Source organism: Anopheles arabiensis, chromosome 2, assembly GCF_016920715.1.
Source record: "Anopheles arabiensis isolate DONGOLA chromosome 2, AaraD3, whole genome shotgun sequence".
Lineage (NCBI taxonomy): Eukaryota > Metazoa > Arthropoda > Insecta > Diptera > Culicidae > Anopheles > Anopheles arabiensis.
In genome coordinates this window covers 23,963,071-23,989,885 of record NC_053517.1, presented here as the reverse complement: position 1 = coordinate 23,989,885, position 26,815 = coordinate 23,963,071, and the positions used below count along the sequence as shown (strand labels likewise).

At 45.7% G+C, this 26,815-nt stretch overlaps 2 protein-coding genes across 4 annotated transcripts; both read right to left on the bottom strand.

The window, feature by feature from the left end:
• Positions 1-18: 18 nt before the first annotated feature.
• On the bottom strand, positions 19-13,981 carry LOC120895783 (endothelin-converting enzyme homolog). Of its 3 annotated transcripts, none has more exons than XM_040299409.1 (12): positions 13,869-13,981; positions 10,933-11,197; positions 4,802-4,892; positions 4,549-4,643; positions 3,901-4,465; positions 3,564-3,837; positions 2,315-2,995; positions 2,035-2,194; positions 1,750-1,798; positions 1,068-1,135; positions 843-973; positions 19-756 (listed from the first exon to the last, which is right to left on the bottom strand). In XM_040299409.1, exons 2-12 carry the CDS (start codon positions 10,982-10,984, stop codon positions 415-417), a joined length of 2,508 nt encoding a protein of 835 aa, XP_040155343.1. In that variant the 5' UTR covers positions 10,985-11,197; positions 13,869-13,981; the 3' UTR covers positions 19-414. The 3 variants fall into 3 exon arrangements, with proteins under 3 accessions (XP_040155343.1, XP_040155344.1, XP_040155342.1); XM_040299410.1 differs by lacking the exon at positions 13,869-13,981 and adding an exon at positions 13,369-13,782; XM_040299408.1 differs by lacking the exons at positions 19-756; positions 843-973; positions 1,068-1,135; ... (6 more) ...; positions 4,802-4,892; positions 13,869-13,981 and adding an exon at positions 5,837-9,182 and having other exon boundaries at positions 10,933-11,021.
• Positions 13,982-20,023: 6,042 nt separating this feature from the next.
• LOC120897410 (cuticle protein 16.5-like) lies at positions 20,024-20,784 on the bottom strand. The gene is made up of 2 exons (XM_040302285.1): positions 20,665-20,784; positions 20,024-20,593 (listed from the first exon to the last, which is right to left on the bottom strand). Exons 1-2 carry the CDS (start codon positions 20,674-20,676, stop codon positions 20,222-20,224), a joined length of 384 nt encoding a protein of 127 aa, XP_040158219.1. The 5' UTR covers positions 20,677-20,784; the 3' UTR covers positions 20,024-20,221.
• Positions 20,785-26,815: the final 6,031 nt, after the last annotated feature.

The window sequence follows — 26,815 nt, the reverse complement described above, 5'->3', positions numbered from 1 at the left end:
CTCTAACTTTTTCCCTTCAAATGCTTTATTTTGTTGTTCTTGCAAGACATTTAATATAGTTTCATTTGCATAAACTCATCAACATGCAGATAACAAATTGTTTAAAAAAAACATACCCATTGTTTCCTATTCTCTTTCATTGCAAAGGAGCATCCTCCCTTGCTACAGTTTCACATCTATCTACCGTATCACTTCCCTCTTTTTGTAAGATTGTTGTGGTGCCTGTATCACATTTAACACAGCATAATGAATTGTCTGTTCACACTCTACCCCTTCTTAAATATCTTCCTGTTAGTGACCTGTCTTCCGCGAATTCCTGACACTGAAACCTAGTACGGGGTAACAACTGTCTCAACGAGTCCACCCGGAACGGTGACACGCGATACGCACACACAATCACGCGCGCCACAAAGCTCACCAGATGCGACACTTGTCCTTGCCGGGGTTCATCTCCGTTCCCGGCTTGCAGCTGAACGTTTGGCTAAACTCGGGCGAGTTCGTCAGCACACCCTTCAGCCGAAACTTCCCCGGACAGTGGGAATCGTCGAGGTAAGCCTTGGCCGCCGCCTGCGTGTGCGACTCGCACCATATATTGCCGTACGAGATGAAAAACAGCTGCTCGTGCGTGTAGTGCTCGAACCCGGGCAGCAGCGGATCCTTGCCACCGTTCTTCACGTACAGCTGGTACGCCCGGAACGCCTCCCGGACGCCCCCATTGTCGGCAATGTTTTCGCCGAGCGTCAGCAGCCCGTCGATCTGCAAATGATAGCAGCAATTACGGTTACACGCCAGTTGACAAATCGCTTAATTAAAAACGGCTAGCAAACGGGTCGCCCCATTACATAATCGTCCGCCTCCGGTATGTAGTAGCGGCTGTACTGGCTCACGAAGCACTTGGTACGGTTCACGTACTCCTGCACCGTCCTGTCCGTCCACCATTGGGCGAGATTGCCGTCCTTATCGAACTGACGCCCTTGTGCACCGAGAAGGTAGCAAAACAAATAAATACATACTATTAATCTACATACGAGGGCAACGGGTGGGGCCCGGGGGCGTCTCACACTTACCACTGTCGTCGAAGCCGTGGGTTAGCTCGTGCCCAAGGATTGTTCCCAGCGCACCATAGTTTAGTGCTCTTGGAAAGGAGCGAATTGGGAGGGGAGAAGAATGCGAGTATCAAAATAGAGCTTCAATGAACGGCACAGCGGGTGTATCGTACACCACTCCCCCGCCCAGAAGGGAAACTACGCTTGCTTTCATTTCAAAACAACAAACACAGACAAAGCATAATCCTCCAAAAGAGCCGATTAACCTCGTTGTGCGGATTGCATAGCTTTAAGCGTTTTGTGTTGTGCAAAATTGCATACTTTAGGGCGTTTTCACCGTTTCTTTCTGTTCTAGGGTATGTGGCACGTACTCTACTCTACTCGTCTTTCTGTTCAGAGGGGGTGATTTTATGCGAACAAAACGTGGATGTGTGCATCCTGCGTGGGCAGGACGTGCGTAGCGAGCAATCATGTAGGTTTCTACCGGTCTGCCTGTAGCGTTCCATGGTGGTTCAGCAACCTTCATGAAAACTGCGTGGTGTTGAATCGCCGTGCGTAAGCGTTGCGTTCTTTACTCGTCAAACCGGTACGTCTGTGCTTTTCTTTCAATGTGCGTAAATGTGTGTGTGTGTGTGCAGCAGTGCACAGTGGGTAGAAGTGTAATTTCTTTTTCTTGTTTCGGTTTCATGTTGAAGATCCTTACTCCAATCCTAGATGGTAGAACGGGTACTGCAGGATTGCAATCGGTATGGCTGCAAAGGCGCAAGCATCGGCCAGAGGCATCGACAGGATTGTGTGGCGGAAAAGCCACAAAACCATATAGAGAAGACAGAAACAAAGAAAAAAGTACAACAAACCAAAGTTAACACAGCATATCCCACACCGAAACGCGATCTCGGTCAGACCCGGCCTGATCCGACCGTGGAAAGAAAAGGGGTTCGGGAAGGTCGTGGAAAAATGCCCCTTTCTTTGGCCCTTCGTTACGTACTTATCGCATTTTCTTGGAATGTGTGAAACGCGTTCACGTTGGTGGGCAACGTTTCCCAGCTGAGCTCGTGCTTCTGGCGCCAGCGGCGCAGTTTGATGATGTTTTTACGCTGTACCTCTTGCATCATGTTTTCCAGGTGGGTGCTCTCGTTAACTTGCAACTGTCGTGGGGTGGAAGACGACACAAAACAGCCCAATCAGTTTTGATTTTGTCGGTCGCCACAATCGATGTCCACCTAATGGTGCGTCCATTTTTTTGTTTTCAATGGCGTTACTCTTACCCCACTGTAGTGCTGCTCCAGCTCCCGATGGTCCAGTATCCAGTCGGGGAAGCCAATTAGGCTTCGCATCGCCTGCGATTTGCGCAGCGTCGACTGCTTCGTAGGCCAATCCATCCACGTGGTGTCGCGCACCAGTCCCTCGAACGCGGTGCGTATGTAGCGCAGCATGTCCTGCACGCGCGGTTTCGTGTCCCGCGTAAAGTTGTCGCTCGAGATGGCGTAGCTAACGGCCATGCCGAGCAGGCGGTTCACCGTGCCGGTACAGTAGAGCGTCCGCGAGCTGAACCCATCGGAGGGGGCGATCGATTTGTAGTAGTCGTAGTACAGCTTCCGCACCTCCAGCGTGGTGTGCAGGATCAGCTCCTCGACCACCGTCCACCAGATGTACAGCTCGATGTGGGCGAGTGGCGTTACGGAGAGATAGTCGACGAGCAGTTTGAGGTAGAGGAGGTCCGCATTGCTGGTGAGGATTAGCTCGTCCTGTAGGTTGAGCTGTGCCTCCGGGATGCCCTCGAACACGCTGGACAGCAGACGCTCCCAGATCGGGAGGGGATCCTTTGGCGCTAGGTGCGTGTCGGTGATGTTTTGCAGGTCCGCTACGGTGTAGTACACGATGTCCTGTAGGTTGAGTCGATCCTCTACGTTGGTGCTGCGAGATGCGTTCTCTGCTTCACGGTTAAACTGATAATCAGACAGGGAAGCAAATGGGAATTGTAGGAAGGTTCGTAGACATGGAACACAGCTACTAGCATTCTGCTTAATGAAGCTTTTTTAAAGATTCATTCATATAAAACTTGAATGTTGAGATCAGATTTCTAAAAGCTCATACATCTTTGAGAAATTCCCAATGATTCATAACAAGTGATTTAGTGATCTTTACAAAATCGTCAAGGATTCAGAAATCATCAGATATTCACGAATTTTAACAGATTTGTGACTTTTTAAATATTCATGAATCCTTCATGAATCTTGAAATTAATGGCTCTTGAGACTCATGACTCTCAAGGCTCTTATCTGTGGAGATTCATGACTCTTGAGATTCAAGACATTTAACATATTCAAACATAATGTCATTAATCTTAAGGGATCAATTAAAGTATCATGAATCGTACAAGATTCATAATATTTAAGCGATAAAACAACTCTTTATAGATTCATGAGTCTCAAAACGTTTGATTCTGATTCATTTATTGGCTTTGAAGGTTCATTTATATTCATGAATCTGAATCAGAGTTCACTCGGCACTAACCTTAGAGATCGAGTCCGAAAACTGTACCACAATCGTGGCCGCCCTCTCGAACTGTGCGTTAAACGATTCTACCTTGATTGTCGGGTCGGTACTGTTCACCAACAGCTTCATCACACCGATCATGAACTTTTTGTAAGCAGTCAGCGGTCCCACCTCGTCGTCAGCGTCCTCCACCTCCTCTCCATCGCTCTCACCATCTGCTTCATCGTCCGCACTGACCATTAGCTTGCGGCGCGTTCGTCCCCGGCGGATGTGTCTCAGAATGTCCGTGTTGCTGGGTACAATTAATTAACTAATTAATTTAACCACCATTATACGAGCTCACTCGCCCACTTACAATGGCAAATCCGATCCACTCTCGGGCGTTCCCAGCACCAGCCGGTTGTAGTCCCGGTGCCGCGGATCCGGATACACATCCAGCCCGATGAAGATGTCCATCCCGAGCAGCTGCTTGATCTTGGCCAGCGACTTGACCCAATCGAATCCATAGCCCTGAAAGGTGGCCGATGCCGGTCCCTCGGTCACGTTCAGTAGCGACGGGTAGGGGGGAAGCTGGAACTGTTTCAGATACTTAAACACCGGCCCATAGCCGAGCCGATCCATGGCAGTGAGGTTCAGGCAGGCCGCATACATGGTGCGGGCCTGCACGACCGGTTTCGGATCGAGCGCGCTACTGTTCGCCTGCAGGTAGTGGCGGATGTTGCGCAAAATCTTCGCCTGCCGCTCGCTGAACCAGTCGAAGCTGACGTACGTGTCGGGGCGCGGATGTTCGTCCTCCCAGTTGCCGCACGCGTACTGGTAAAAGTCCTCGCACGGGTCCACCGTCAGGTCCATGCTGTGCTTGAGGGCGGCCGCCGACCGGAGACAGTCCGCACTGTGGCAGATTTCGGGCGGAAAGTGGACTAAAATTGGAATTGTTGAAGCAATGATGATGATGACGATGATGACGACGGTGAGCGTAATATTGGGCTGGATGGGTACTCACGCAAGCATGCTATTACTATGATAGCGATCGTCAGGATGAAGATAACCAGCAGCAGAAGCAATACTATCGATTTGTGATAATACCGTCGCCGGAATCTGGAGATGAGGAGCCCCCGCGGGGAGGAAAGAATTAGGGAGAGAACATGTTGGTGACACATTAGAGGAGGGCGTGCGGGAACGTGAGATGAAAAGAATGGCGTTAATGGCGATACGATGTAGCGCAACTAATCGCAGGAAGGAAGTCCTTGCATTACCTTGATTGGATACCGATTAGGCAGGGATTTCCGGCCGGCGGCGGCGGCACGGTGTGCGGATGGGTGACGGAGCTCTTCTCTGACTCATGTCCTGAAATTGGAAGGAATTGAGAAGCTGAAGGACACATTTTGGCTCTTCCGGGGATGCTACGCTCGACCAACAAGCCACCGAGACACAGAGTGGTGGCGCGACACATTTGACGAAGGTTAGCAAACTTTTAAAGCTAATTACTAACTCTGGCTAGTCTGGCTCTGGCTTGCTTTGCTTTAATCAATGGGAGAAAACCGGTTTCCGGATGGGGAAAGAATTGCTTGCCTGTACACGCGCACAAACCCCGTTGCCAGCCCAGCAAAAGAGCTTTAATTTGCGCACTTTCAGCAGAACTGGCTTCGGCTCGTTGTGATGAACTGTGCTGCGAACTAAACATTCTAATTACTCCTTGGGTTGGTTTGGGGCTTTTCGCAAGAAAGGGCCGGTGGCGCGGGCTCTACGCATTCGTGGTATGGGGTATGTGCGAGATTAAATAAAATTAGTGGAATTATTTTCTGCAGAACAGGAAGCAACATCGCTGGAGCGGCGTGCGCGCGGAGCGGCAGATTCCCCAGAAACGCGTGCCACGTTTCACGTTACATTAAAGTAATGCGCCCAGACGGGGCAAATTAAAAACCTAATTAACCAAAAGCCAAACAACTTTCGTATTTATGACGCATTAGCGCGAGTTCGCCTCCAACAGCGGCGGGGCACTGAATCACCGGGCCATCTCTCCCATCGAGCACTGTTTAGGGGAAAAAAACAAATCTCTAGCCCCTAGCCCATACGAGCTATTAGTTAATTCGACCGGCTACAATCAGGTCAGGACAACTGTCAGCCGCACTTTGCAGCGAACACTTAGCAGTTCCTGTTCACCCCATGTAGAACCCTGTCCTGATGTACTACAGGGGCTGAACTAGAAAAGGGCATGACGGTTGGATAAATTAGGGTTTTGTGCCAAAGCACAGCATGACCCCGCTCGGCACGTTGTTCGCATTTGTGGTCAGTTGGTTGACAGATACAATTATTATTATTTTATTATTATTATTTATTTATTTAAATTTGTTGGCCTCTAGGGTTTTACAAATGTGTTCTTATAATCTAGGGAAACATAAGGGATGAGGATTCACGAAGACGGGAGCGGAATTGGGAAACTGGGACGTTGAAATCGAATAGGAGATATGAATCGTTGAAGGCAGAAAGAGCGCGCAAGAAAGGGTCATTCTGGCCATGACGAGTTTGGCGGGAAGGAATAAGGAGCGGGGGTCGGTCACGAAGACGACGTGAGGGGGCATAGATAGGAATCGAGGATAGGAGGGCGGGAACATCCAAGTCATTGGAAAGGAGGCAGGCAATGAAATATGACTGGATGTGATAAATGCGCGTTCTTAATGTCTCTAGCCCGAGCAAACGGCATCGGATAGGATACGAAGGAATTCGATCCGATCGTCCAAGAAAACGACGGATAGCGACACGAGTGAATTTCCGCTGGATTCGTTCGATCCTATCGACCAGTGTTAGGCCGGCAGGCCACCAAACTACCGACGCATTTTCAAGTATCGGGCGGACCCAACAGCAGTACAGGGACTTTAAACACATAGGATCAGTGATCTCAGAGGACATACGAATAATGAGACCGAGCATTTTATTGGCCTTATTAAGGGTGATTTCGATGTGTTCTTGGAACGAGAGTTTCTCGTCGATCCACACTCCGAGGTCCCTTGTGACAGTAACTCTGTTAAGTACAGTGTCACAAAGAACGTAATCGTGCTCGATCTTATTGGACGAGCGGCCATATGAAATCACACAACATTTATCCGGAGACAGACTAAGACCGTTAGAGTTACACCAAACATTAAAACAATCTATGTAATCCTGTAGACGCGCACAATCAGTTAACGAGGTCACTGGTAGGAAAATTTTGATGTCGTCAGCGTAAAGCAAACAACCATCAGGAGGAAGAACATTAACACAATCGTTGATAAACAGTATGAAAAGTAGGGGACTAAGTACGCTGCCTTGGGGTACCCCAGAAGAGGCAATAAAAGGCTCGGAAAAACTATTTTCGACTCTGACCTTATAAGATCTACCGTAAAGGTAAGATTTAAGCCAGGATAGAAGGGGATCACCAATTCCGAGTTTCTCGAGCTTAGCAAGTAAACAAGCTAGCGATATAGAGTCAAAAGCTGCTTTAAAGTCGGTATATATAGTATCCACTTGAGAGCCACGCTCCATGTTGTTAAAGATCGAGGATACAAGGCACATTAGGTTAGTAGAGGTTGAACGTTTTGGCATGAATCCGTGTTGATATTCTGAAATTACACTTGTAACACACGAACGAATAGACGAATGAACAATTGACTCAAACACTTTGCAAGACGAACACAATATGGACACACCCCTATAGTTAGCACATGAAAAACGGTCGCCCTTTTTGTGGATTGGAATGAGCCAGGCTTTTTTCCACAGTGACGGAAAATAGCCATCCTGTATTGATCTATTGTATAATCGGCAAAGTAGAGGAGCGAAAAATGTAGAACATTTCTTTAATAATGCTGATGGTATCCCATCAGGACCGGGGGAAAAAGATAGTTTGAGTTTGGATAGGGCAACCAACACAGAATCAACATGAATTGAGACATTATTACACGAAATCACATTCGACGGTGTATGAACAAGACAATCAGAAACATTAACTGGACTGCTGCTGGGGTCAACGAAAACACTAGAAAAATGTTTGGCAAAAAGTTTACTCGAGTCTTCGGGAGAAGAAGCGGATTCATTATTAAGGGATAGGTTGGAAGGGATGCCATTCTGTTTCTGACGCGATTTACAGAAACGCCAGAAAGACCGCGGGTTCGATCTAAATTGGACTTGCAGCCGTGCTACAAATGATGAGTAACACCATCGATTGTAGGAGCGGTATGCATTTGTAGCGTAATTATGGATACGTAAGGTGTAATTATTGCGGTTATTGAGAAAAATTCGGCGGGAACGACGTGCCTCGGCTCTCAGCGATCTGAGCGTCCTATTCGACCACAGGGGGTAAGGTGGGGGTTTGAGACGAGGACAACATATAGGGAATGTGGAAGTAATAACAGTATTGAAGACAGTAACTGCATCGTCCATGCTGCCCGCATCTTCGATGAAAGACCAGTCGACATTTGATAATGTCTCGATGAAGTGGGCGTGGTTCATTCTTTTAAAATTGAATCTGCATGCCGGTGTGGATCGATGGGAATGGTGTTGCGGCGGCGTGATGGTTGAACTTGAAGAGACAGGAACGGATAATTCAAGTGCCGGGTGGTGTCGATCCAATGGGAGTAAAGGTGCAACGGAAGGGCTTATGCAGGAAACAATATCGGTAGTTGCAGCATTGGCGAAAACTAAATCAAGTTGACGACCCAATCCGTTTTTTACATCGGATAGTTGATGAAGCCCATTGAACACCATACCGTCTATGAGAGCGACATTACTCGACGATGAACAGCAAGGATATAGGTGTCTCGATGAAGGGTGGGGGAATTCCCAAGCGAGTGACGGCGTGTTGAAATCACCGAATAATATTAGTAAGTCGGTAGCGCGCATTCTTTCGCAAATCGCGCTAATATCGTCATGCATAGCGTCGAATACTGTTGATGATGAGCTTCGGTCCGGAGGAATGTATATAACACCGACATACAGTGAACGGTGGCTGAGTCTGATGCATACCCAAAGCGATTCGAGCGAAGCGTTGGTGTGAGTGAGTACCGAACACGATAGATTAGCCGAACATGCTATTAAAACGCCTCCTCCGCGAGAGTGAGAACTATTCTCTGGGTTACGATCACAGCGAAAAATCTGATAGGAGTCGTCGGTGATGAGCGATGATGGTATTGAGTCGTCTAACCATGTCTCGGTGAGCACCCATACATCGAAATCAGAGTTAGATACGGTGAGCCGGAGATCGTTTAATTTTGTGCGTAAACCTCGGACGTTTTGATAATAGAAAAACAGATCGGTTTTGGTTGTTGAATGGGAAGCTGAATCTGCTGTGGTGTTTAAATTGGTGTGCTGCAGCTGTGGTGCTGCTCTGGTGTTTACATTTGTTCTGGTGCTATTGTTTGCGTATTGTGTGATTGTGCTATTGTGGATGGTGCTATTGTTTGTGTCAACGGATGGTGTATTGTTGTGTTCAAAGGTTGGAGAGGTGCAGGCTCCTGGATCGTTGAAGGTGGGTCTCGAGGTGCTGGTCGCCAAAAATTTGGGGCTGTAGTGTTGCGTTGGTCGATGAATTCACGGTAGATGATTCCTTTGTGCCATGTAGATGCGGACAGAGCCTTGCCCTTAAGGTTATGCCTGCCCATTCCTCTGTTGCAAGCGAAAAAATAGAGAAGAAAAAAAATAATACCACCAATAACGGCTGTGTAACGGGTGTAACGGGCGTAAAAGGCGAATGACCCACTCTGAGCGCAACGTATCCCCGTACTGAGCTTTCGTTCAATTTCCCGCCCGGTCAGTATTTTCCCTTCTATTCTCCAGTTGATAGGGGGTTTGTGGGGGCCTAAGCCGGCAGGTTTATTGACCCGGCCAGATGCATGCATAATTTGTACGTATACGTGGTACGTGGATAGCTGGTGGGGTGACTGGTGGTGTTGGGGGGAAGGGGCTGGAAATGTTTCAACATTCTCAGTGCAGGGCGCAGCAGTCAGCTGTTTAGACTCTCACCGCACATTACATTGCTTTTTTTTTGTTTTTGTTTTTACAATTTACAACCCTCGCTTGAGTTGCTAATCAGGCTACACACGTGACAGTGTTTGAGGTTAGGCATGTTTGCTTTTAATTTGAATGAAAATTAATTTCGTACTTCAGCAACAATAACAATAAAACTGAACGCAGTTCGTTGCTTCTGTACAAATTGAGGCAATCCAAAATTCTATTCCGAATGTTGTTGCAAAAGTGGATTTATGCTTAATTTCCAGCACCCGGTCACACCATTAAAACTGTGGCAAAGCCCGTTCCTAGTTCGGCATGTGGGAAGCTTACTAACGTGTGTAACAAAAAAGGGGTGGAAAAAACAAAAATAAAAAAGAACATTTTCCCGCCCAGCAGGACCATAGAAATCGGAGTGACTATGGCATGCTACCAGCACATGTATATGTGTGCTCTCATTATGTGAACACATTTCTCCCGAAAAGATGCTTTTATCATGCATAATAAACGTTACGCACCTACTTACTACACCTGTGATTCGTACGAGCATCGCCGGATGCCGATGTCCGTCCCTGGGTATCCTGGGTCTACCCACCACTTTCGGTACCTTAACCTCTCTCTCTCCCTCCCATCTACCCACTCAAATTTCTCTATTTGCTCAGGCTCCGACTTGTGGGCAGGCATTCGACGGTTTGATCCCATTTCCTTCCTTTATTGGCCATCTTTGATAGATTGCTTGCACACTTGCTCTCCTTCCCCCTTATCACACACACGCACATTTTAGGTTTATTAGTTTTTCCAAACAAGACAAAGATCCGAAACGGTATCGTAGCTGGCCATGGTTTTCCAAGAAAGCCAACTTTACCCACCGCACTCTGTACCGTGTGCCCAATGTGCGCAGATCAAACGCTGGCGATGGCACATCGAGCATTGGAAGCGATTTTTTCTTCTTCGTAGTATGACGACAAGAAAGGAATATAATAATAAAAAAGGCACACGAAAGGACACACACGGGGGGATGTTTAAAAGAACTGGCCAGAGTCTGTTAGTGAATATGTTCTGGGAAATGTCATGTTAAAAACAACTATCGAGAAGAGTGCGTGCGGTTTTGCTTATTTATTTTGCGTATTTTTTGTGTCTACCGTTCGTGGTTCAATTAACCACAGCTCTTGGGTCTGGGTACAGTGGGTGTTTCGTTAGTATTTTTGTATTGTTTTTGCGTTTGAGCATTTTTGAGGGTCAATCCCGCCGAGAAAGGTCCATAGCTGACGATTAATACCAGTGCAATGGGATACCATAAAACTGTGCGAAACTTAGGAAGCAAATCAAAGCGTGCAAATTTGCTGTAATTAAAAATCACCAACACAATCACAAGCATACAAACACGTAAATAGGCAAGACAACGTACCGTAATCTGTTCTGTGGTTGCTGTCAGTCGTCCAAATACGTTGCGTCGACATGCTGCTGCTGCTGCTGCTGCTGTGTGTGTGTCTGCGTTCGGACCCGGAAGGCTAAGGCTAAAAGGGGTTGTTTACTAAGGCACTAAAGGATGATGCCGCTATCAACGCTTCTACTGCTGCTGTTGTTGTTGCTGCTGCTGCAGGCCGTTAATTTCCTGCCTTTTTACGGTCCGGTTTTACGGCCGTTTCATGTTGCGAAGGGATTAAAGGCGGCTGTTGAAGAGATCACAAACAATGGTGGAGGGACAACAAATCATCAACAACAACAACAACAATAGAAACAAGAAAAACAAAATATTGTTTACAGAAGTAGAACAGTTCAGGGAAAATATACCAAAAAAACACTGCTCGGTTCGGTCCCATCCCGAAAAAGTGATAAAGTATAACAAAAAAGGTAACTGATTCCTATCGCTTTTTTTATCATATATTTATGTATGAACATGCTTTACGGTATGGTATTGTCGATCGATAACGCTAGAGATGGATCGCATGGTGATAAAGTGCGTTCAATTTCAGGCCTGCTGTGTTTTGTGTGTATATTGTACTTTGATTACGTGAAACATGCAAAAGTGCCATTTTCCACTATATGCCCAGTTCATCTGGTTGTCATTTCTGGGGCCAATTTGATTTTCTCTATCTCTATCTTTTCTCTCTCTTTCTCTTTCTCTCCCTCTCTCTCTCTCTCTTGTCTGCTGCATTATTTACATGCACTTTAGCGTTACTTTTTTGTCCTTGCCTTGCACGTGGATGCTCCGTGTCTGTTGACACAATATATCAACAACTGGGATTAATTTCCACCAAAGAGCGGTAGGTGCTGGGAGGATGGTGGAGCAGCGAAAAGGCCGAAGAAGAACAAAAAAAGCCTAACGTAACTTTAGCCCAGTGACGGTTGTACTAGTGACTGGGTGACTTGTTGGAATTGTTTACACAGGGAGTTGCTCGGGTGCAATGCATAGTTTAACAAGGGTCCTCCGTGGTAAAGCTCCGTGCAAGGAAAATGATGTACAGTGACTCACTGAGTAAATGGTACGGCCCCATGTGATTTTGACTGTACAAGAAAGCTTTGTAGGGTTATTATTTGTTTAATGTTTAATATTTGAATTATTCCAGCAATGGTATGCTTGTCGAAAAAAAACAAGATACCAAGATAATGAAGGAAAAAGTATTGAAATAAACGTAAACATGAATATAAAACAAGGTTAAAATATTGTAAGATTCATTCTTTACCACATCCCGTAGGTAAATTGATCTTGTTCATTAATTGTGAGTTGTTTGTAATGTAATGCTATATTGTACGGCTTTTGACCATCTGCCATTGATTCCGTTTGTCTCTTATTACCATGAGCTATATGGAATTTTTTATTGGTCTAAATATATATTTTTTTCTTTATTTTTACCAAGCTTGAGAATGCCAATGGCTTTTGTTCATCATGCAAAGAAAAATCTAAGTTGTTGAATGAAACATTTGATCTCGTTTTTTTTATGCATTTGGTATTAAATTGATCCACAAAGTAAGACACATTTCTGTTGCAGAAGCTTAATTGAGGCTGAAGAAAAATATGATGCGTCATTTGCCATCAACATGGTTAGTAGCTTACTAAGGAAACGATTACGATGATTGCAAATACAAAGTTAATGTACCATCAAATGCCGGGAGGCGGTCCCGTGGTACAGTCGTCAGCTCGAACGACTCCAATAACAAGCCCGCCATGGGTTCAAGTCCCAAATGGACCGTCCACTCGTAGCAAAGATTGACTTATCCGGCTGTGTGATAATGAATTAAGTCTCGAAAGCCTGTACAGACCGGCATGTCCGCGTAGGACGTTACGCCAAATAGAAGAAGTACCAACAAATACAGTTAGTCGCTGTATGGTACCGCTACAATTTACTTAAAGATGGCCAAATTCACATTTAAAAACATATTTGCAAACCAATGCCCGAATAAAAAAATGAACAACTTTGCTAGAGTGAAATTGAGCTTGCTTAATGCTGTAAAGCTTCTTATTTTGTAATACTATTCTCTATGCAGCTGTACCATAAATTATGTAGGCCACTGTACATATGTACACAATTGATCTTCCCGTACTTAGGGACACGTAGTAAACAAAACACTGCGCTAATACTAAGTATTTTGCTACTGTTTGCAGATTGGCAACCAGTGTGCCAGTGTGTCGATTGGTGGATGACGCTTAAGCGAGGACTTCCTGCTGTTGGCACTCGATAGACAATTACGCGTACCGCAAAAGACTAACAAAACAGGAAGCGAATGGGGCATTTAACATTATTAAGCAGCTTTACACGAGTAGCAAGGTACGGCGGGCAAGGCGGTACCAAGGATACCGGGAACACTTTGTGACGGAAGTTTATTTATTTGCAGCCCTTACTGTAGGAGCGCCTGAAGGACTTGGGCAGATACATTTGGGCTGAACTGGGCTAAAGTACGGACGAACACAAACACGCACATACACACACACACACACACACACACACACACACTGACAGAGAGATCCGTGTCTCTTTCGTTCCCTCCTCACACTGTACTGTACTGTTCGAATGCTTGTTTGCGAAACACTAAATCGCCCAGATTGTTTACAATCGCCGTAATATTATCGGCACACAACACGGCCTCTCCTTGACTGCGTTGTCTGCCCTGCCCTCATACACTCAGGTTTCTCCAGGTCCTTACGACACTTTGCGATTGCGAACCGTGGGCAACTGTGTCAAGGCCGGCAAAGTGAATTCAGGTGCGGCAGGAACGGAGAAACAATGAAGAGCTAAAATTCGGAAATTCTGCACCAAACCAATGGTATCACTGGGGGTGATTTTTTTAAAACATAATAGCACAAAAAGAACTAGAAAGCGGGCGATAATACACAATACGAACTTTGTAAGTGCACTTGCAGGAAGTAGTAGTCAAGCACTTCCGCTTACAGGTCGCACCCGATGTGAAGCCGGTCGGTCGTTCAGAGTGCTCCCAGGGAGTGGTAACCGTGTCGTGTCGGCGATGCACCGAGACTGTCCGGACGGTCGTCGCTCCAATGTGCACAACACACCGAACACAGTCGACCGAAACATTGGGGGGAGGGAAGGGGAGAATCGTAAGGAGGGTTGGTACGAGCTGGTGCTACCATTATATTTCCATTGAATGACGATGACTGTCATGGACGCGGGTTCGAAGGACGAACAATACCGCGACCGCGGCATGTATATCCTAGGCCGCACAAGCACGATATCCCGACCGAAACGGCGTATCGAATAGTGCCGCAGTCCGGGCTCGTCCGGTACATGCATTCTCACCCATACCGGGGTAATCCAGCTAGGAATGTTTATCTGTGTGTGTGTCGATGGCGTTTCTCTCGGCTTTTTAGGCTAGCGCTCTATTATTAGCTCCTATCTGTTTGTTGTTTAGTAAAATGCAGGTGGGGGCAGCGTTTCCATGTAGCGTGACGACGATGACAACAACAACAACAGCAAACGGTACAACCTTCCGCAAACATCCCCTTTGGGGAATGAACATTTACCCCGGGACCGGTGTAAAGAAGGGTTCTGGGGGAAAGGTGGAAACGGATGGGATTTGGGCTTGATTCATAATTGTTGCTTTCGTTCCGCACCGTAACCGGGATTTGGCTGCAGTTTAGTGCGGATTACAGGATGACCGGCAGGAGGTGCCATTAGTGATCATCAAACATGTTCAAGGTTTTACTTCATTTTAATGGAGCTGCCTATTTTAATATGGTCCTTTTTACTGCAGCTAGTCCAGCTCATTAAATGCATTTATTAATTATGCTTGCTGTTTGATGTCATACTATTGAAAAAAGTCGAATGAACACAGGAAAGTTAAGTAATAAGTGTTGCACATTGATCGACACGTTATTCATGCACGCCGAGCAGTCTTACTGACACAGTTCTGCTTTTTGCACGATCTTCAAAGAAGGGATGGAGCAAATTCGCACAAAAGCAATTGCAAAATCATGCGAGCTAAGAAAGTTGTTAATGAGTTCAGTTTAATTACTTTTCTATACTACTTTTACATCGTTTATGTGGCAATTTTTAAAAGTGCGCAGTATTGACTTTGTTTTGTAGTTGAGTTGTTGTCTGGTGCAGCCGATAATAAGACATAACGAGTATTGGCAACAGTAGCATATTAATTTTTGCTAAAGAGTGGCATTAAACCAATTACCAAAATTACCAAAACCAAACCAAAGATTACCAATTCATTGAAAATTCTTTGAACGTATCGGAAAATACTGTGGTTATTTCCATACCTGAATTCCCTTATATTCAATACAGCGTCACTTTCCAAGTGCAATTTCCAATGTGCATATCATTATTCACCAAATCCAAGGTGTTTTTCAACAGCTGTCAAATGGTGTATTTGCTTCAAAATGAAATTCCAATTTCAACACAAGATTTTCAACACAAAACAAAGAACTGTCAAACCCAATCCAGCTTGAGTCGTGTTGAAGATCATGCTAAAGAAATAAAAAAATAATTGCGATGGAAATTAAATGTCCGATTGGTGTTGATTAACTCCTTGCACGCGGTGAATAACAATGTTTACATTTGAAAGTGACTTGGAAAACCCTGTAAAATGTTTAAGAGACTAAAGAATCGATAACCTTGAACTAAGAAGTTAACGGATTATTACGACCAATTTACTGCAAAATCAACTTAACTCAGGAAAGAAGCGTAAAAGAACAATGCAAGAGCTGATAATAAAGTTTAATACAAAAAAAAAAAGAGAGCAAGTGTAAGCAAGAAAAAAGAGAAAGATAGAAAAAGAAAGAAAGAGAGAGAGAGAGAGAGAGAGCGCGAGAAAGAAATAAAGAAACAACAAGAACAGGCTTCAGAAATAGGAAAAGACACAAATGTAATGTAACAAAGGCATGCAATATTGAAAAATGTTGACCAATCAATTGTATTGATAATTGCATGACAAACGTTGAAGCAGAAGCAGTTAAAAAGCAATTTTCATTTTACAAGTCTCCGATATTCAATTTATTTTCTTCAAAAATCATTAGCTCATCAAACAAGTTATTCGTATGTTTATATATTTATTCATTTACATTTCACTTGACAGAGCTTAGATCCAGATTGAAAATGCCGGCCGCCATGAATGCGTCACTCACGTCATCCACAGGGTCCCTGGAAATGGTGGGAAAGGAATAATAAAAGGCTGCCATCCCAATTACCGGGTAGGTACTGCCAAGGTTGGCTGACAGTCTTCGGAACATGCGGGACAGGTGGTGTGCAGTCTGGTGTATGAAATTAATACGGGATCACACCTGGAGCTCTCTATCAGATTGGTTTGCTTTTGCGTGGGTTGAACAACCCATTATCTCTGTGTGTGTGTGTGTCTGTGTACGCAGCAATATCTCCTATGCCTACCGGTCACCGGTTCGAGCAAACTTCGTCATCTAACGCTTCCGCTCACCTGTTCAATGCCCATTCGCCTCCTCCCAGTTTGCCCCATTGAACACCTGGTACCGGCCACAGTTTTGGAGACCGCTAATGGGCAACACTATTAGATTGATTGACTGTCGAACATTACCGAGAGCAAACATGATGAATGCAACTGGTTTCGTGCTGCGTGCCCAACGGGTTAACGATGGACATATGAGGTTCCTCGGGCCCTCTATGCTCCCCCCCCATACGGGGGAGTACATTGAACCTTTCGCGTTCCGGCGGTTGAGTTGTGTGCTGTAATGAATGGTGTGGCAGCGTTTGCTGCCCGCAGCATGTTTAACTATTCTTCATTAATTACGCAAATAGTGTCAAATCAGTCAGTGCGTTCTGTTTGAGCGGTAAGGTAAATGAAGGCGTTTCGTGAGGCCACTTGTGAGGAGTGCTCCGTCGGACATTAGTTTGTAGCAAGGCATAGGTAGTAAAAGCTGTCAGGGGAGAGAGTTTCAGGTTGAGGGCTTTTGCTAGCTTCGTGTAAAAATCAGTCAATCACAGGTATAAAGAGAGAGAGAGACATGACAAAATATTAAACAAAGCCCCCAGTGGAAAATGTTCATCCTTCTTTGTTTTGCGAAGCCTTGGAAGGGAAACGATATATTCCCACAGCTCACCTTTGAACCTTCATCGCTGTCAGCTGCCAGTCGGTTCCGTACTCATCCCTCATATTCTTGGACGGGCGCAATAGCTGCCGTATGCTGCAATTTGTTACAGCAGAGTTTTTGATTGATTCTCAAAGCATACCCGGGCCCGGGTTCATCCCATTTCGCTACACACCGAATGCTCGAGAACAATGGCTCAATCGGGCCATGAACATCTGTTTTCCGCCCTTCCATGGCAAATATTGTCATTTCATTGATTAAATCCGAAGCGGCAAAGCGTCGATGGAGACGCACGGTACCGGATTCGAGTGAGGGCGGGATCGTCCCCTCTGTTGTGGCAGTTGTTTAGATTTCTATTATCCCTGTTTCTAAAACAGGGATAAGAAAGATTCCTGCACGACAAAAGACAAATGAAATAACCAAACGCAATCAGAATTTCCCACATTGACGCATAGCAGGAAACAATTGAAGCGCACGCTGCCAGTGAACGCTAGAATTAGATAGCAATGTGTAATACGATGACTGCCGCTTCACAGTTTGACGAGCTTCGTGTTGCCAACGCAGCTCCCACGTACCCACCAAGGCAAGGAGATTTACTCTCGGTCGCCCTCGCAAACTTCGCTAGCTAAGGAAGAGGAAGGAAGGGTGGTGGTACGAGCAGCACCCACACTCTCACGCCGATACCCAAACTCCACGGGACAGTTGTCAAAACAGTGAACTTTCTTCGCTGCGAGCTGCGAAACAATAACACCAAACCATAATGGCATCGCACGCAGCGGTAATGCGCTTGGTAATTAAACTGCTGCCGCTGCACTGAGCGGAAAACGCTGGCAGGCGTACTTGGTTTTGGACAGCGACATGCCGTTTCCAGAAGAGGCCGTGTTTATCACGAAGTTAGATTGAATTTCCTTGGGAGTATAGCAACAACCGAAACAAATAAAAAAAAGCATCTTGTTTTTAAGTTTAATATACTTCTGACGAGGGAGTCAAGCAGGCCTCGCAGCCACTCGAGATGCTATGGCGACGAGGTCGGGCAACCTTTCGGAATGTTCTACCCCTCCTGCCAAAGCGTTTGAGAAGTTGAGGCGGTTGCTGGAGATGGGAGGACACACGGGATGATATTTTACAAATCGTTAATGGAACGTCATTATCACTTCATTATGCCTATTATTGTTTCTAAACACTTTCACAATTGCACCTTAGTTGGTAGCTATAATGTGAATTCATCTTTAAAGTCTTTAAATCAGTCAACCTGTTAATTATTATTAACGACCGATTCGATCGTAAGGTGTTGTTCCCAGTAATTATCGATAGAGGGCGACACGGCCCGCGTTTAGTGTGGTCAACGTTCAACGCTGATCGGGCCGAGTATTCCCGAACGCTTACGATCGGAGCTGCAGGAGAGAACAAAGTTCATTCTTTCTCCTAACCCCGAGACAAGCGACGGATTTTTAGCTTCGCAAATAAAAATATCGATGCTTAAAAAACGCTTGATTTGATAAAAACAATTTACTTGGGCTGAAAGAAAGAATCCTGTTGCAGTTCGCAACATTCTAAAAATCCTAGCTCGTCTATAATCATTAAACTCTTTCTTACTTTCACACGTTGCCAGCCTAGAAAGTTTCCTGAGGAAATTCGGATTCGCTGTGCAGCAGAGCAGGGTAAGAAACAAGGCAAAAATGGTTCCTGAGGCAATTCGGAATCACTATGCTGGAGTTAAAGATGAAAAAAGAGACAAAGTGAGGAAATGTGCAGTGAAAATAGTTTGTGTGTGTGCTTACACTAGAGCTACGGATTAAGGACATCGTGTCGTTTTCTTGTACATCTCACCCGTTGCCGGCGATGTAATAGTTCTTGAGGAAATTCGGAATAAGGCCGTGCTGAAGTGAAGTAAAGTAGAAGAAGTGACACTAAAAGGAACCACATTCGTAGTGTTGTAGAAGCATACTTAAAATATTTACACTTTGTTCTATTAGTGAAGTATATTTAATATTTGTGTTAATGTTAGTGAGAATATTAATGCTAGTCATGGCAATTTGCTCAGCGAGAAGTGAACCGCCATTCTTGTCCACAAAGAAAAGCAATAAGACAGGGGTGGGCAACCTAACAGGGCAGAGCAACCAGCTAGCGGAGAACTATCTAGATGTGCTAAATTGTGCTAACACAATGGCGAAACTTTCGGCTTTAGGTGGTCACCTAAATAGGCTAAAATTGCGTTGGGACAAGAAAAGTAAGCAACGAGAGACAACACCGAATCGGAACAATCAGAGTGTTTTTATAGCTTGCAAACACTGGGGGAGAGTGTTAATTATTATTAACGACCGATTCGATCGTAAGGTGTTGTTCCCAGTAATTATCGATAGAGGGCGACACGGCCCGCGTTTAGTGTGGTCAACGTTCAACGCTGATCGGGCCGAGTATTCCCGAACGCTTACGATCGGAGCTGCAGGAGAGAACAAAGTTCATTCTTTCTCCTAACCCCGAGACAAGCGACGGATTTTTAGCTTCGCAAATAAAAATATCGATGCTTAAAAAACGCTTGATTTGATAAAAACAATTTACTTGGGCTGAAAGAAAGAATCCTGTTGCAGTTCGCAACACAACCTTTAATGTGAATCTATTTAAAGACTTTCATCCAGAGATTCATGAGCATTATTTAAAGACTTTCACGCCAAACAATTGTCTGTTGGCATTGTCTGTGATTGTTGGCTTGTTTCATTGTCAGTGTGTGTATTAAATATAAATTCGCATACGCTTTTACGCATCTCGTCATAGCTGACCGGTGCTTGTCATGTGCGAGGGTCCGTCTCATTCGAAGTCCATAGCTACCCGTAACAAGGATAGTGCAAATGTTAACTCTTTAGATATTGATGCACCTCTGGGGATTCATAAATCTTCTTTCCTGGTCCCACGAGATTCATCCAAAGATTCATAAAGCACAACACTTTTCTATTCACAAGATGAGAAAACACAGAACTACCGTTTGCTGTGGTTGTTTATTCTCAACAAAAAAAAAAAAACGAAACAAAAAAGGTAATAAATAACGCACACAACCAAACTTCACTATGGCTTTCAGAGATGCTTGCAGAAGCTGGGCTTGGAAACAGATGGCGTAGAGATGATCGGGAGAACGTTCCTTGCCACCAAAGGGTGGACGGTCTTCTTTGGTGCTTGCTTACCATCCGTGGTAGGCGGGCGCGTACTTGAGCAGCGGAGCGGGCGCATGAGCGACGACCGCCGGTGCCGAGTGGACGTACGACACGACCGGGGCCGGTGCGGCGTACTTAACCACCGGTGCCGCATGCACTACCGGCGCGTGCACCTGATGGATGGTGGCGTAGCTGGTGGCCGCCGGTGCAACCGCCTTCACGATCGGGGCCGGCGCCACGGCATACTTCAGCACGGGGGCCGGTGCGGCATGGACGACCGATACGGCCGGCGCGGCGTACTTCACGTACGGTGCCGGAGCGGCCGCAACGTACGACAGTCCGTGATCCCCGTAGTAGCCCGGAGCGGCCCGCACGGCGGCGATCAGTCCCAGGAGAAGCTACCAGAATCGAACAGAACAGGTTGGAAGTTGAGTACGAGGATAGTCGCGGAATTCTGAATAGGTCTTACCAGAATCTTCATGTTTGGTGGCAAAATTGGCTGCAATAAAGCAAACAAGTACGAAGCTATGGCTAGAATGGTGCAAACGAACTCAATTGAAACACTCCATCACGGCGAGCTTTTATAGATCTGCGCTGGTTCGCGTCCGAGTCTCCGTAAAGGGAAGCCCTACGCTTCTCACACGATGGAAGCGAAGATCAACGCCAACGACAACACGGCGGTAGATACACACACACTCACACACATAAGTACACAAACCGGGCTCCCTTACATTGTGGAATGTCCAAATGGGGAATGTTACGCTTTTTTCGCTCTCCTTCTCTCTCTCTTTCTGCACTGTCCGCTGGCCTTACACGTTGCAACTGTGCCGTTGTCGTGCGACTGCATGCCTAACCCCATTACCCAGTGGCAACCGGCAGTGCGGCCGCTGAAAGGGAAATTGGCCACCGCCACAAAGTGCATGATCTTCGTTCGATGACAGCTAATCGAAAGGGATCGATGGTGGGTAAAGATGCCGTTTGCTTTAATGTGGCAAGCAGCAAATAAATCATGATGCCTACATACTACAATGACATGTTAGGGTGGACGGTGACGGGTGCTGGGTGCAAGGGTGCCGACGAGACCGGTGTGTACATTCTGATGCACCAGTTTCCAGTGTTTGCTGTTCGCTGCTTGGGCAGAACGATGTAAGCTCGAGGTAACATCTTGCAACATACGACCCCGACCTCCCCGACCAAAGACCAAAGGCAGCGGCGCAGTACGGCGTCCGAACAGCAACAACACACGGCAAAGGCCACGCAAGGATGGCCCGCAGATGCGCGGCATCGCGCTATTGGAATGCGAGCGGCGGAGGTGCAGCAGAAACAGCCTCCGCTACCGCTACGATCCGTGAGTGAGCAAAAGGCAATCTGTCGGAAAGCTGAAACGACACACGGTCTATATCGAAGAACAGGATCCGACAGTGTGCAATCGTTAGGCCATTTGGCAAGATCGGTATTATTGGCGTTTGATCGTGTGCAAAGCAACCATAATAACAACACGAACAAAAAGAAAAGACGAAATTGACGCGAATCCTTCCCCTTTTCTTCATGTCCACCTCATCCATATGTGCCCGTGCTGTGTTGTGTTTTTGTTGTTGTTCTGGTGTGTGAAATGGCCTTCGTCAGGCAGGCAACCGGGCAAGCAGTCAGCATGTAGCAACCGGCATACTCAATCTCAAGCAACATTGTCGATTCGAGACGCATACGCGTACATGCGCCTAGGGAAAATGCCACCTTGGTTAGTGCCTTGGTACGGCAAGAGAACCAAACGCGCTTACACCGCTTCATTGTCTGTTCGGGTGATGCACAGCAATAACAAAAAATAAAAGAGAAGAACCTAACGCAGCCGAATGTTCACCAACATATTGTGCAAAAGTTACCAACTGTCCCTTAGGGAGCGTACCGGAAAGCGATTTATAAAAGGAAGTTTGTAAACAGCGTTGAAATAAAACTTAATTTTCTTCACTAGTTCACGGTCAATGTTGGCGGGTGTGTCTGCCCACATTACGACGCACAAAGTTTAAACGTCTTTTGACTTCGCTGCCCCGGAAGATGGTGGTGGTGGTGGTGGTGGTGGTGGTACATCTTCCCGCACACCGGACAGTAAGGAAAGTTTCTGTCAGCAGGAAGCGATGAAAAGTACACGTTATACACCCACCCGCTCGAGCTGTGCGGGAGTGTCCATTCAATGCGCCGTGCGGACGTGCTTGAAAGTATGGCCCGAGAGCACGCTGCTCGGTTGTCGGACCGCCAGCCTCCCAGTTCTGGTTCGCTCCAAACAACCGGAGCAGCAAACATCGGTAATATTTACTTCACTCACATTCGCTTTGTGCGAGCGAAGGGAATGTTATTTGAATTCCTAGAATTTTCATAAGCGGCACGTCCTGCTTTTCGAAGTATTGCTCGCTGGGCAACAGTTGTAAACCCGTTTGGTGGTAAGGACTTCAAAGTCCTGGGGGAGTAGGGAAAAAGTGGAGCAAATATTTGGAATAGTTGTATCCATTGCCCTACCAAGGTTAGGTTAGGTTCAACATCATTTTCTCGAACTTCCAATAGCTTTAATTATTGCTTGAATAGTGGACTGGATTTTTTAAATGTAACCCAAACATTCACAACAACTTCAACGTGCTTGAATAATCTTAGCATCCGGATGAATTGCTCTACAGCAAACGGGTAGGTTTTATTGTTCTTAGTAACTTTGAACGAGGTCGGCCTGGTCGGCCCAATCGAAACTGTCAACGTCAGCGCTGACAAATGATCGATAGGCATTACGCCGTGGTAAGTTTTCTCATCACCCGGCAGATTTATAAGGATTGATGACGCGGTAATGGCCAGTAACGTCTCAGGGAAAACATGCTTGCCTCATTCATTCATTCATTTGCACCCATACCCATCAGCCAAACTTGCCAAATCCTCCCGTGGACATCGGTTTGGCAGGTGTCATATCGCAGACTGGCTCACTCCTTATCTCTCTCTCTCTTTATCTCCACCTCTCTCGGTGCGTGTAAGCTTTTATTTTCATCTCAAGATGTGCACGTGCGAAGCGCACACGTGGTTACGGGCTAGTATGCATTAGCTCGGAAAAAGGGTTTGCGTACGAAACGGAGCATAAAATTAAGCGTGCTGGTAGCATAATATGTTTTGTCCCGGGAACGGGAATGTGTGACATGTGTGGATGGATTGACACACAATGGGAGACGCTTTGCGAACGGAAAGGCTCTCAGGCATACTAATGAATGATATTAGCAAAGGTGGCGTAATTTGTTCGGTGCGCTTCAGGTGTATCTGTATAATTATCTTTGTTAGGTTTGTTGTTTTTATTTTATTTTGATTGAAGATATGTATTTAAATCAACCACTTATCTCTGTTGCTCCATTGACACATTCTTGGGTGTTTTTTTTAATTTGTTTTCTTGCTCGTGCAATTCTTTACTTGTTGTATAACTTACTCATTTTATTTATTCAATCTATGACATTTTTTTCCTATCTTTTAGTACTTTTCATGCTTGTGTAATGGCTTTACATGATAAACTGGTAATCGAAACATTCCTGCAAACTTATCTGCTAATGATTTTCTTGTGTTCTAGGCTTGGAATGAGTGTTGTCCATCACATGCGCCGACATTGACTAAACTGTTCAATGGGTAACTACTCAGCGAGTGACAAAAAGTCCAATCAACGGTTGGCCTACAGCCCTATCGGAGTATGCTTGACTGTATGCAACAAGTTACTCGTAAATAGGACGCCAAACAAGGAAAACTTTGCCCATTACCATGTTTCCAGGTAAAGTTCCCTTTCACTTATAGATACACGGTCCTTGTTATCTGTATCCCACTGTATCATGTAGCCTATTGTAGGCATTACAGTTAGATTAGCCAGAAAAAAAACATCACCAACACTGCCTAACTTATCAGGAAGCAGCAGTCTAAGAAAAATACCCCGACACAACTGATGCGCTAAATTTGCACAAGAATTACAATTATCCCGTTTCGTTGGCTTTGTGTTCAAGTCAACCAGAAACGAATCCAGTGCATTATTGCTATTTAAGTCTTCCCCTTGTTGGAAGGCGTGTGGGCTTCTCCCAGTTTTCCTAGACAAAAGACAGCCAGCAAAGGGAGTATACTATTTTATTCGCAAGATAAATTTGGAAACCCGGTGAAAAGTGGAATATCTGTGCCTGATAGCTTGCAAGAGGTTGTTTAAGTTTTCCAGTGTACATTTTTTGCAGGATGCTCTTTGGGCAAAATGTACTCCCGCTCTGGTGTACGATCTCTACTGCTGCTCTGATGCAGTTGATGGTGGTGCTTAGAACCCATGGCTTCAATCACCATACATGTATTCACTCGAACTACTATGAGGCGAATGTTTCGGGAAGTGGCATTCATAGATAATCCTGTTTGCTTTGCTCGTGCAGAGCACGGGGAATTTATTATTAACTGGAACGGTATGATGTACGTGCTTGCTGGATAAGCGTGTGTGTTGTTTCAGCTAGCTCTCCATTTCGCTCGTGGCACTGTTCGAGCAGACGGTAGAGTTTTTCGATCTGGAGTTTTTGCCAAGTTTTCCCCCGCTTGGCCAAACGTCTTGAAGTAATGCACAGCACGAGTAGAGGTTTAAGCGAAAACAGAAGTAACTTTTTCATGTTTCTATCGTCAATCTGTGTCAATGAGTGTATTACTTTATCTTCAAAATCATAATAATACGCAGTTTGAAAGTACATAGCAATTTAGATTAAAATTTCGCGTTCACAGATGATGAATAATTAGTACTTCCGTTATCACCCCACAGCAAGATCTATAGGGTATTGCTGGTAGGAGAAAAAAACAGCTCACCAACATCAATTTCCCCAGCTGCTGAAAACGTCTCTGGCGAAACGGTCCCGTACAATGTTGTCTTTCTTCGGTAGTCGCGGCACGGTTCACCTTCAATCCTCCAATGGACTGGCATCGAACCAATGGGAAGGAAGGTTTTTAACCACTCTGAGCCCCCCCCCCCCACCGAAAGCACCGAATAAGTACGACCGCTGGCCCTTTAGTTCTTTCGCGCGGACCACTTTACGCCACGGTGGTGGCAATTAATCTACGGCACTACACACAGCACGGTTCAGATTAGGTTTGAAGCTCATTAAAATTAATTACAACCATCCTCTCGGAGGCTTTGGGGACCGCGCAGTGACGAATGGGAAGGCATGGGTGAGGTGATGCAGGAAATGAGGACATTTTGGGCAGCTCATTATGGGCTGCACAGGCTCCGCGGCCGAATCAACCTTGGCCAAAGTGCCAAAGAGCCGCTGTGCCAACCGGTTCAACCGCTGTGCGACCAGCTCGTCCCTACGTGGAAGGCTGGCTTAGTGCCAGCGGTTCAAGCCCGGCCGTGGCCTGACCGTGTACGGAAGGAGGTTTAAAAATTCTGCTGAATTAGCTGAAACGACCTTGCCTTTGTTTCGAAATGGTACAACCATAGTTGCACACAGGAAGATGAACAGGTCGGTGCGCGGCTCGCAGATGCAAACGCTGCACCTCCGTTGGGGCGGAGTCAGCATTCGAATTCAGTTTTACATATTTTAATTAGGCGTGAAGCTGTGAAGTACACTCTCCGGCCGTACGACCAACCCGGACCATCCTCGGACTCGGAGCAGTAAACGTACCGTGTCCTAGGGACTCTTGTTTTGATTGTTGTGCCCATTTCGAGGATTTACCATCCAGGCGCTTACCGGTGGCTTTAGGTGGAGATTTGTCTCTAGCGGGAAATTCAAGCGTCTTTGAAGTGTGTGAGTGTGTGTCTGTGTGTGTGTGTGCGTGTGTGAGTATGCGATTGCGGCTTCACACAAATGGTTTGTGTCACCGAAATCACCCAAAAGCGGTATTAAACAGGGGCTGATAATTAATTTTTGTCGACCGGACGACAAACAAGTCAGCACAGCACAGTTTTCTTGTCCCATGCTGTGCTCATGTAGTCATCCGGAGGCGGAAAGGTTGCGTGTAGGAGGGCTGTGTTTCAGACAGAACTACGTAATCAATAAGAAAATGGCACTGCAAAAAAAAGGACACAGCAAATATGCTTATCAATGTCTCCCTTGAAAGAGCTTTTCGGGGTTTGACAATAGAAAGAAAAGCAGTAAAAGGCACGACCGATGAAAAAGGTCACGATGTGCTGGTAAGGTATGTCATTTAGATGGTGAAATGAATTCAGTAATGTTTGGATGATAATCAAGAAACGCATAAACAAAGAAATGGACAAACAAAACCGAACCATTTTTATTCATAATGGGTATGAGGGAATGTTTTAACCGCAACAGGTGGAACGAATGCAAATTAAAGGATGCAGGGATAAGCAACGTAAAGTTCTCGTTGTCTACAGCAATATCTGAGTTTGGGTGTTCGCTAACGACGGATTGCGACAAACAATATGAGATAATTGATCAAAACGTGTGCCGATGTCATTTTACTTTCAGTTTCTTATTTCACTTATGCTTCTAGTGAATAAGTGAAAAGACTTATTCCTTACTTAGAACGTCATCTAGTCACAATATTGTTGGCAAAGCCAGGCGTGTCATCAAATAGGAAAATAAACACTAGTAATGGTTTAATATTTACGTAAACAACCGTAATACAGTGGTCAA

Coding starts and splice junctions, on each gene's coding strand:
- LOC120895783 (XM_040299408.1), bottom strand. CDS start 8,453: ATGCATGACGATATTAGCGCGATTTGCGAAAGAATGCGCGCTACCGAC.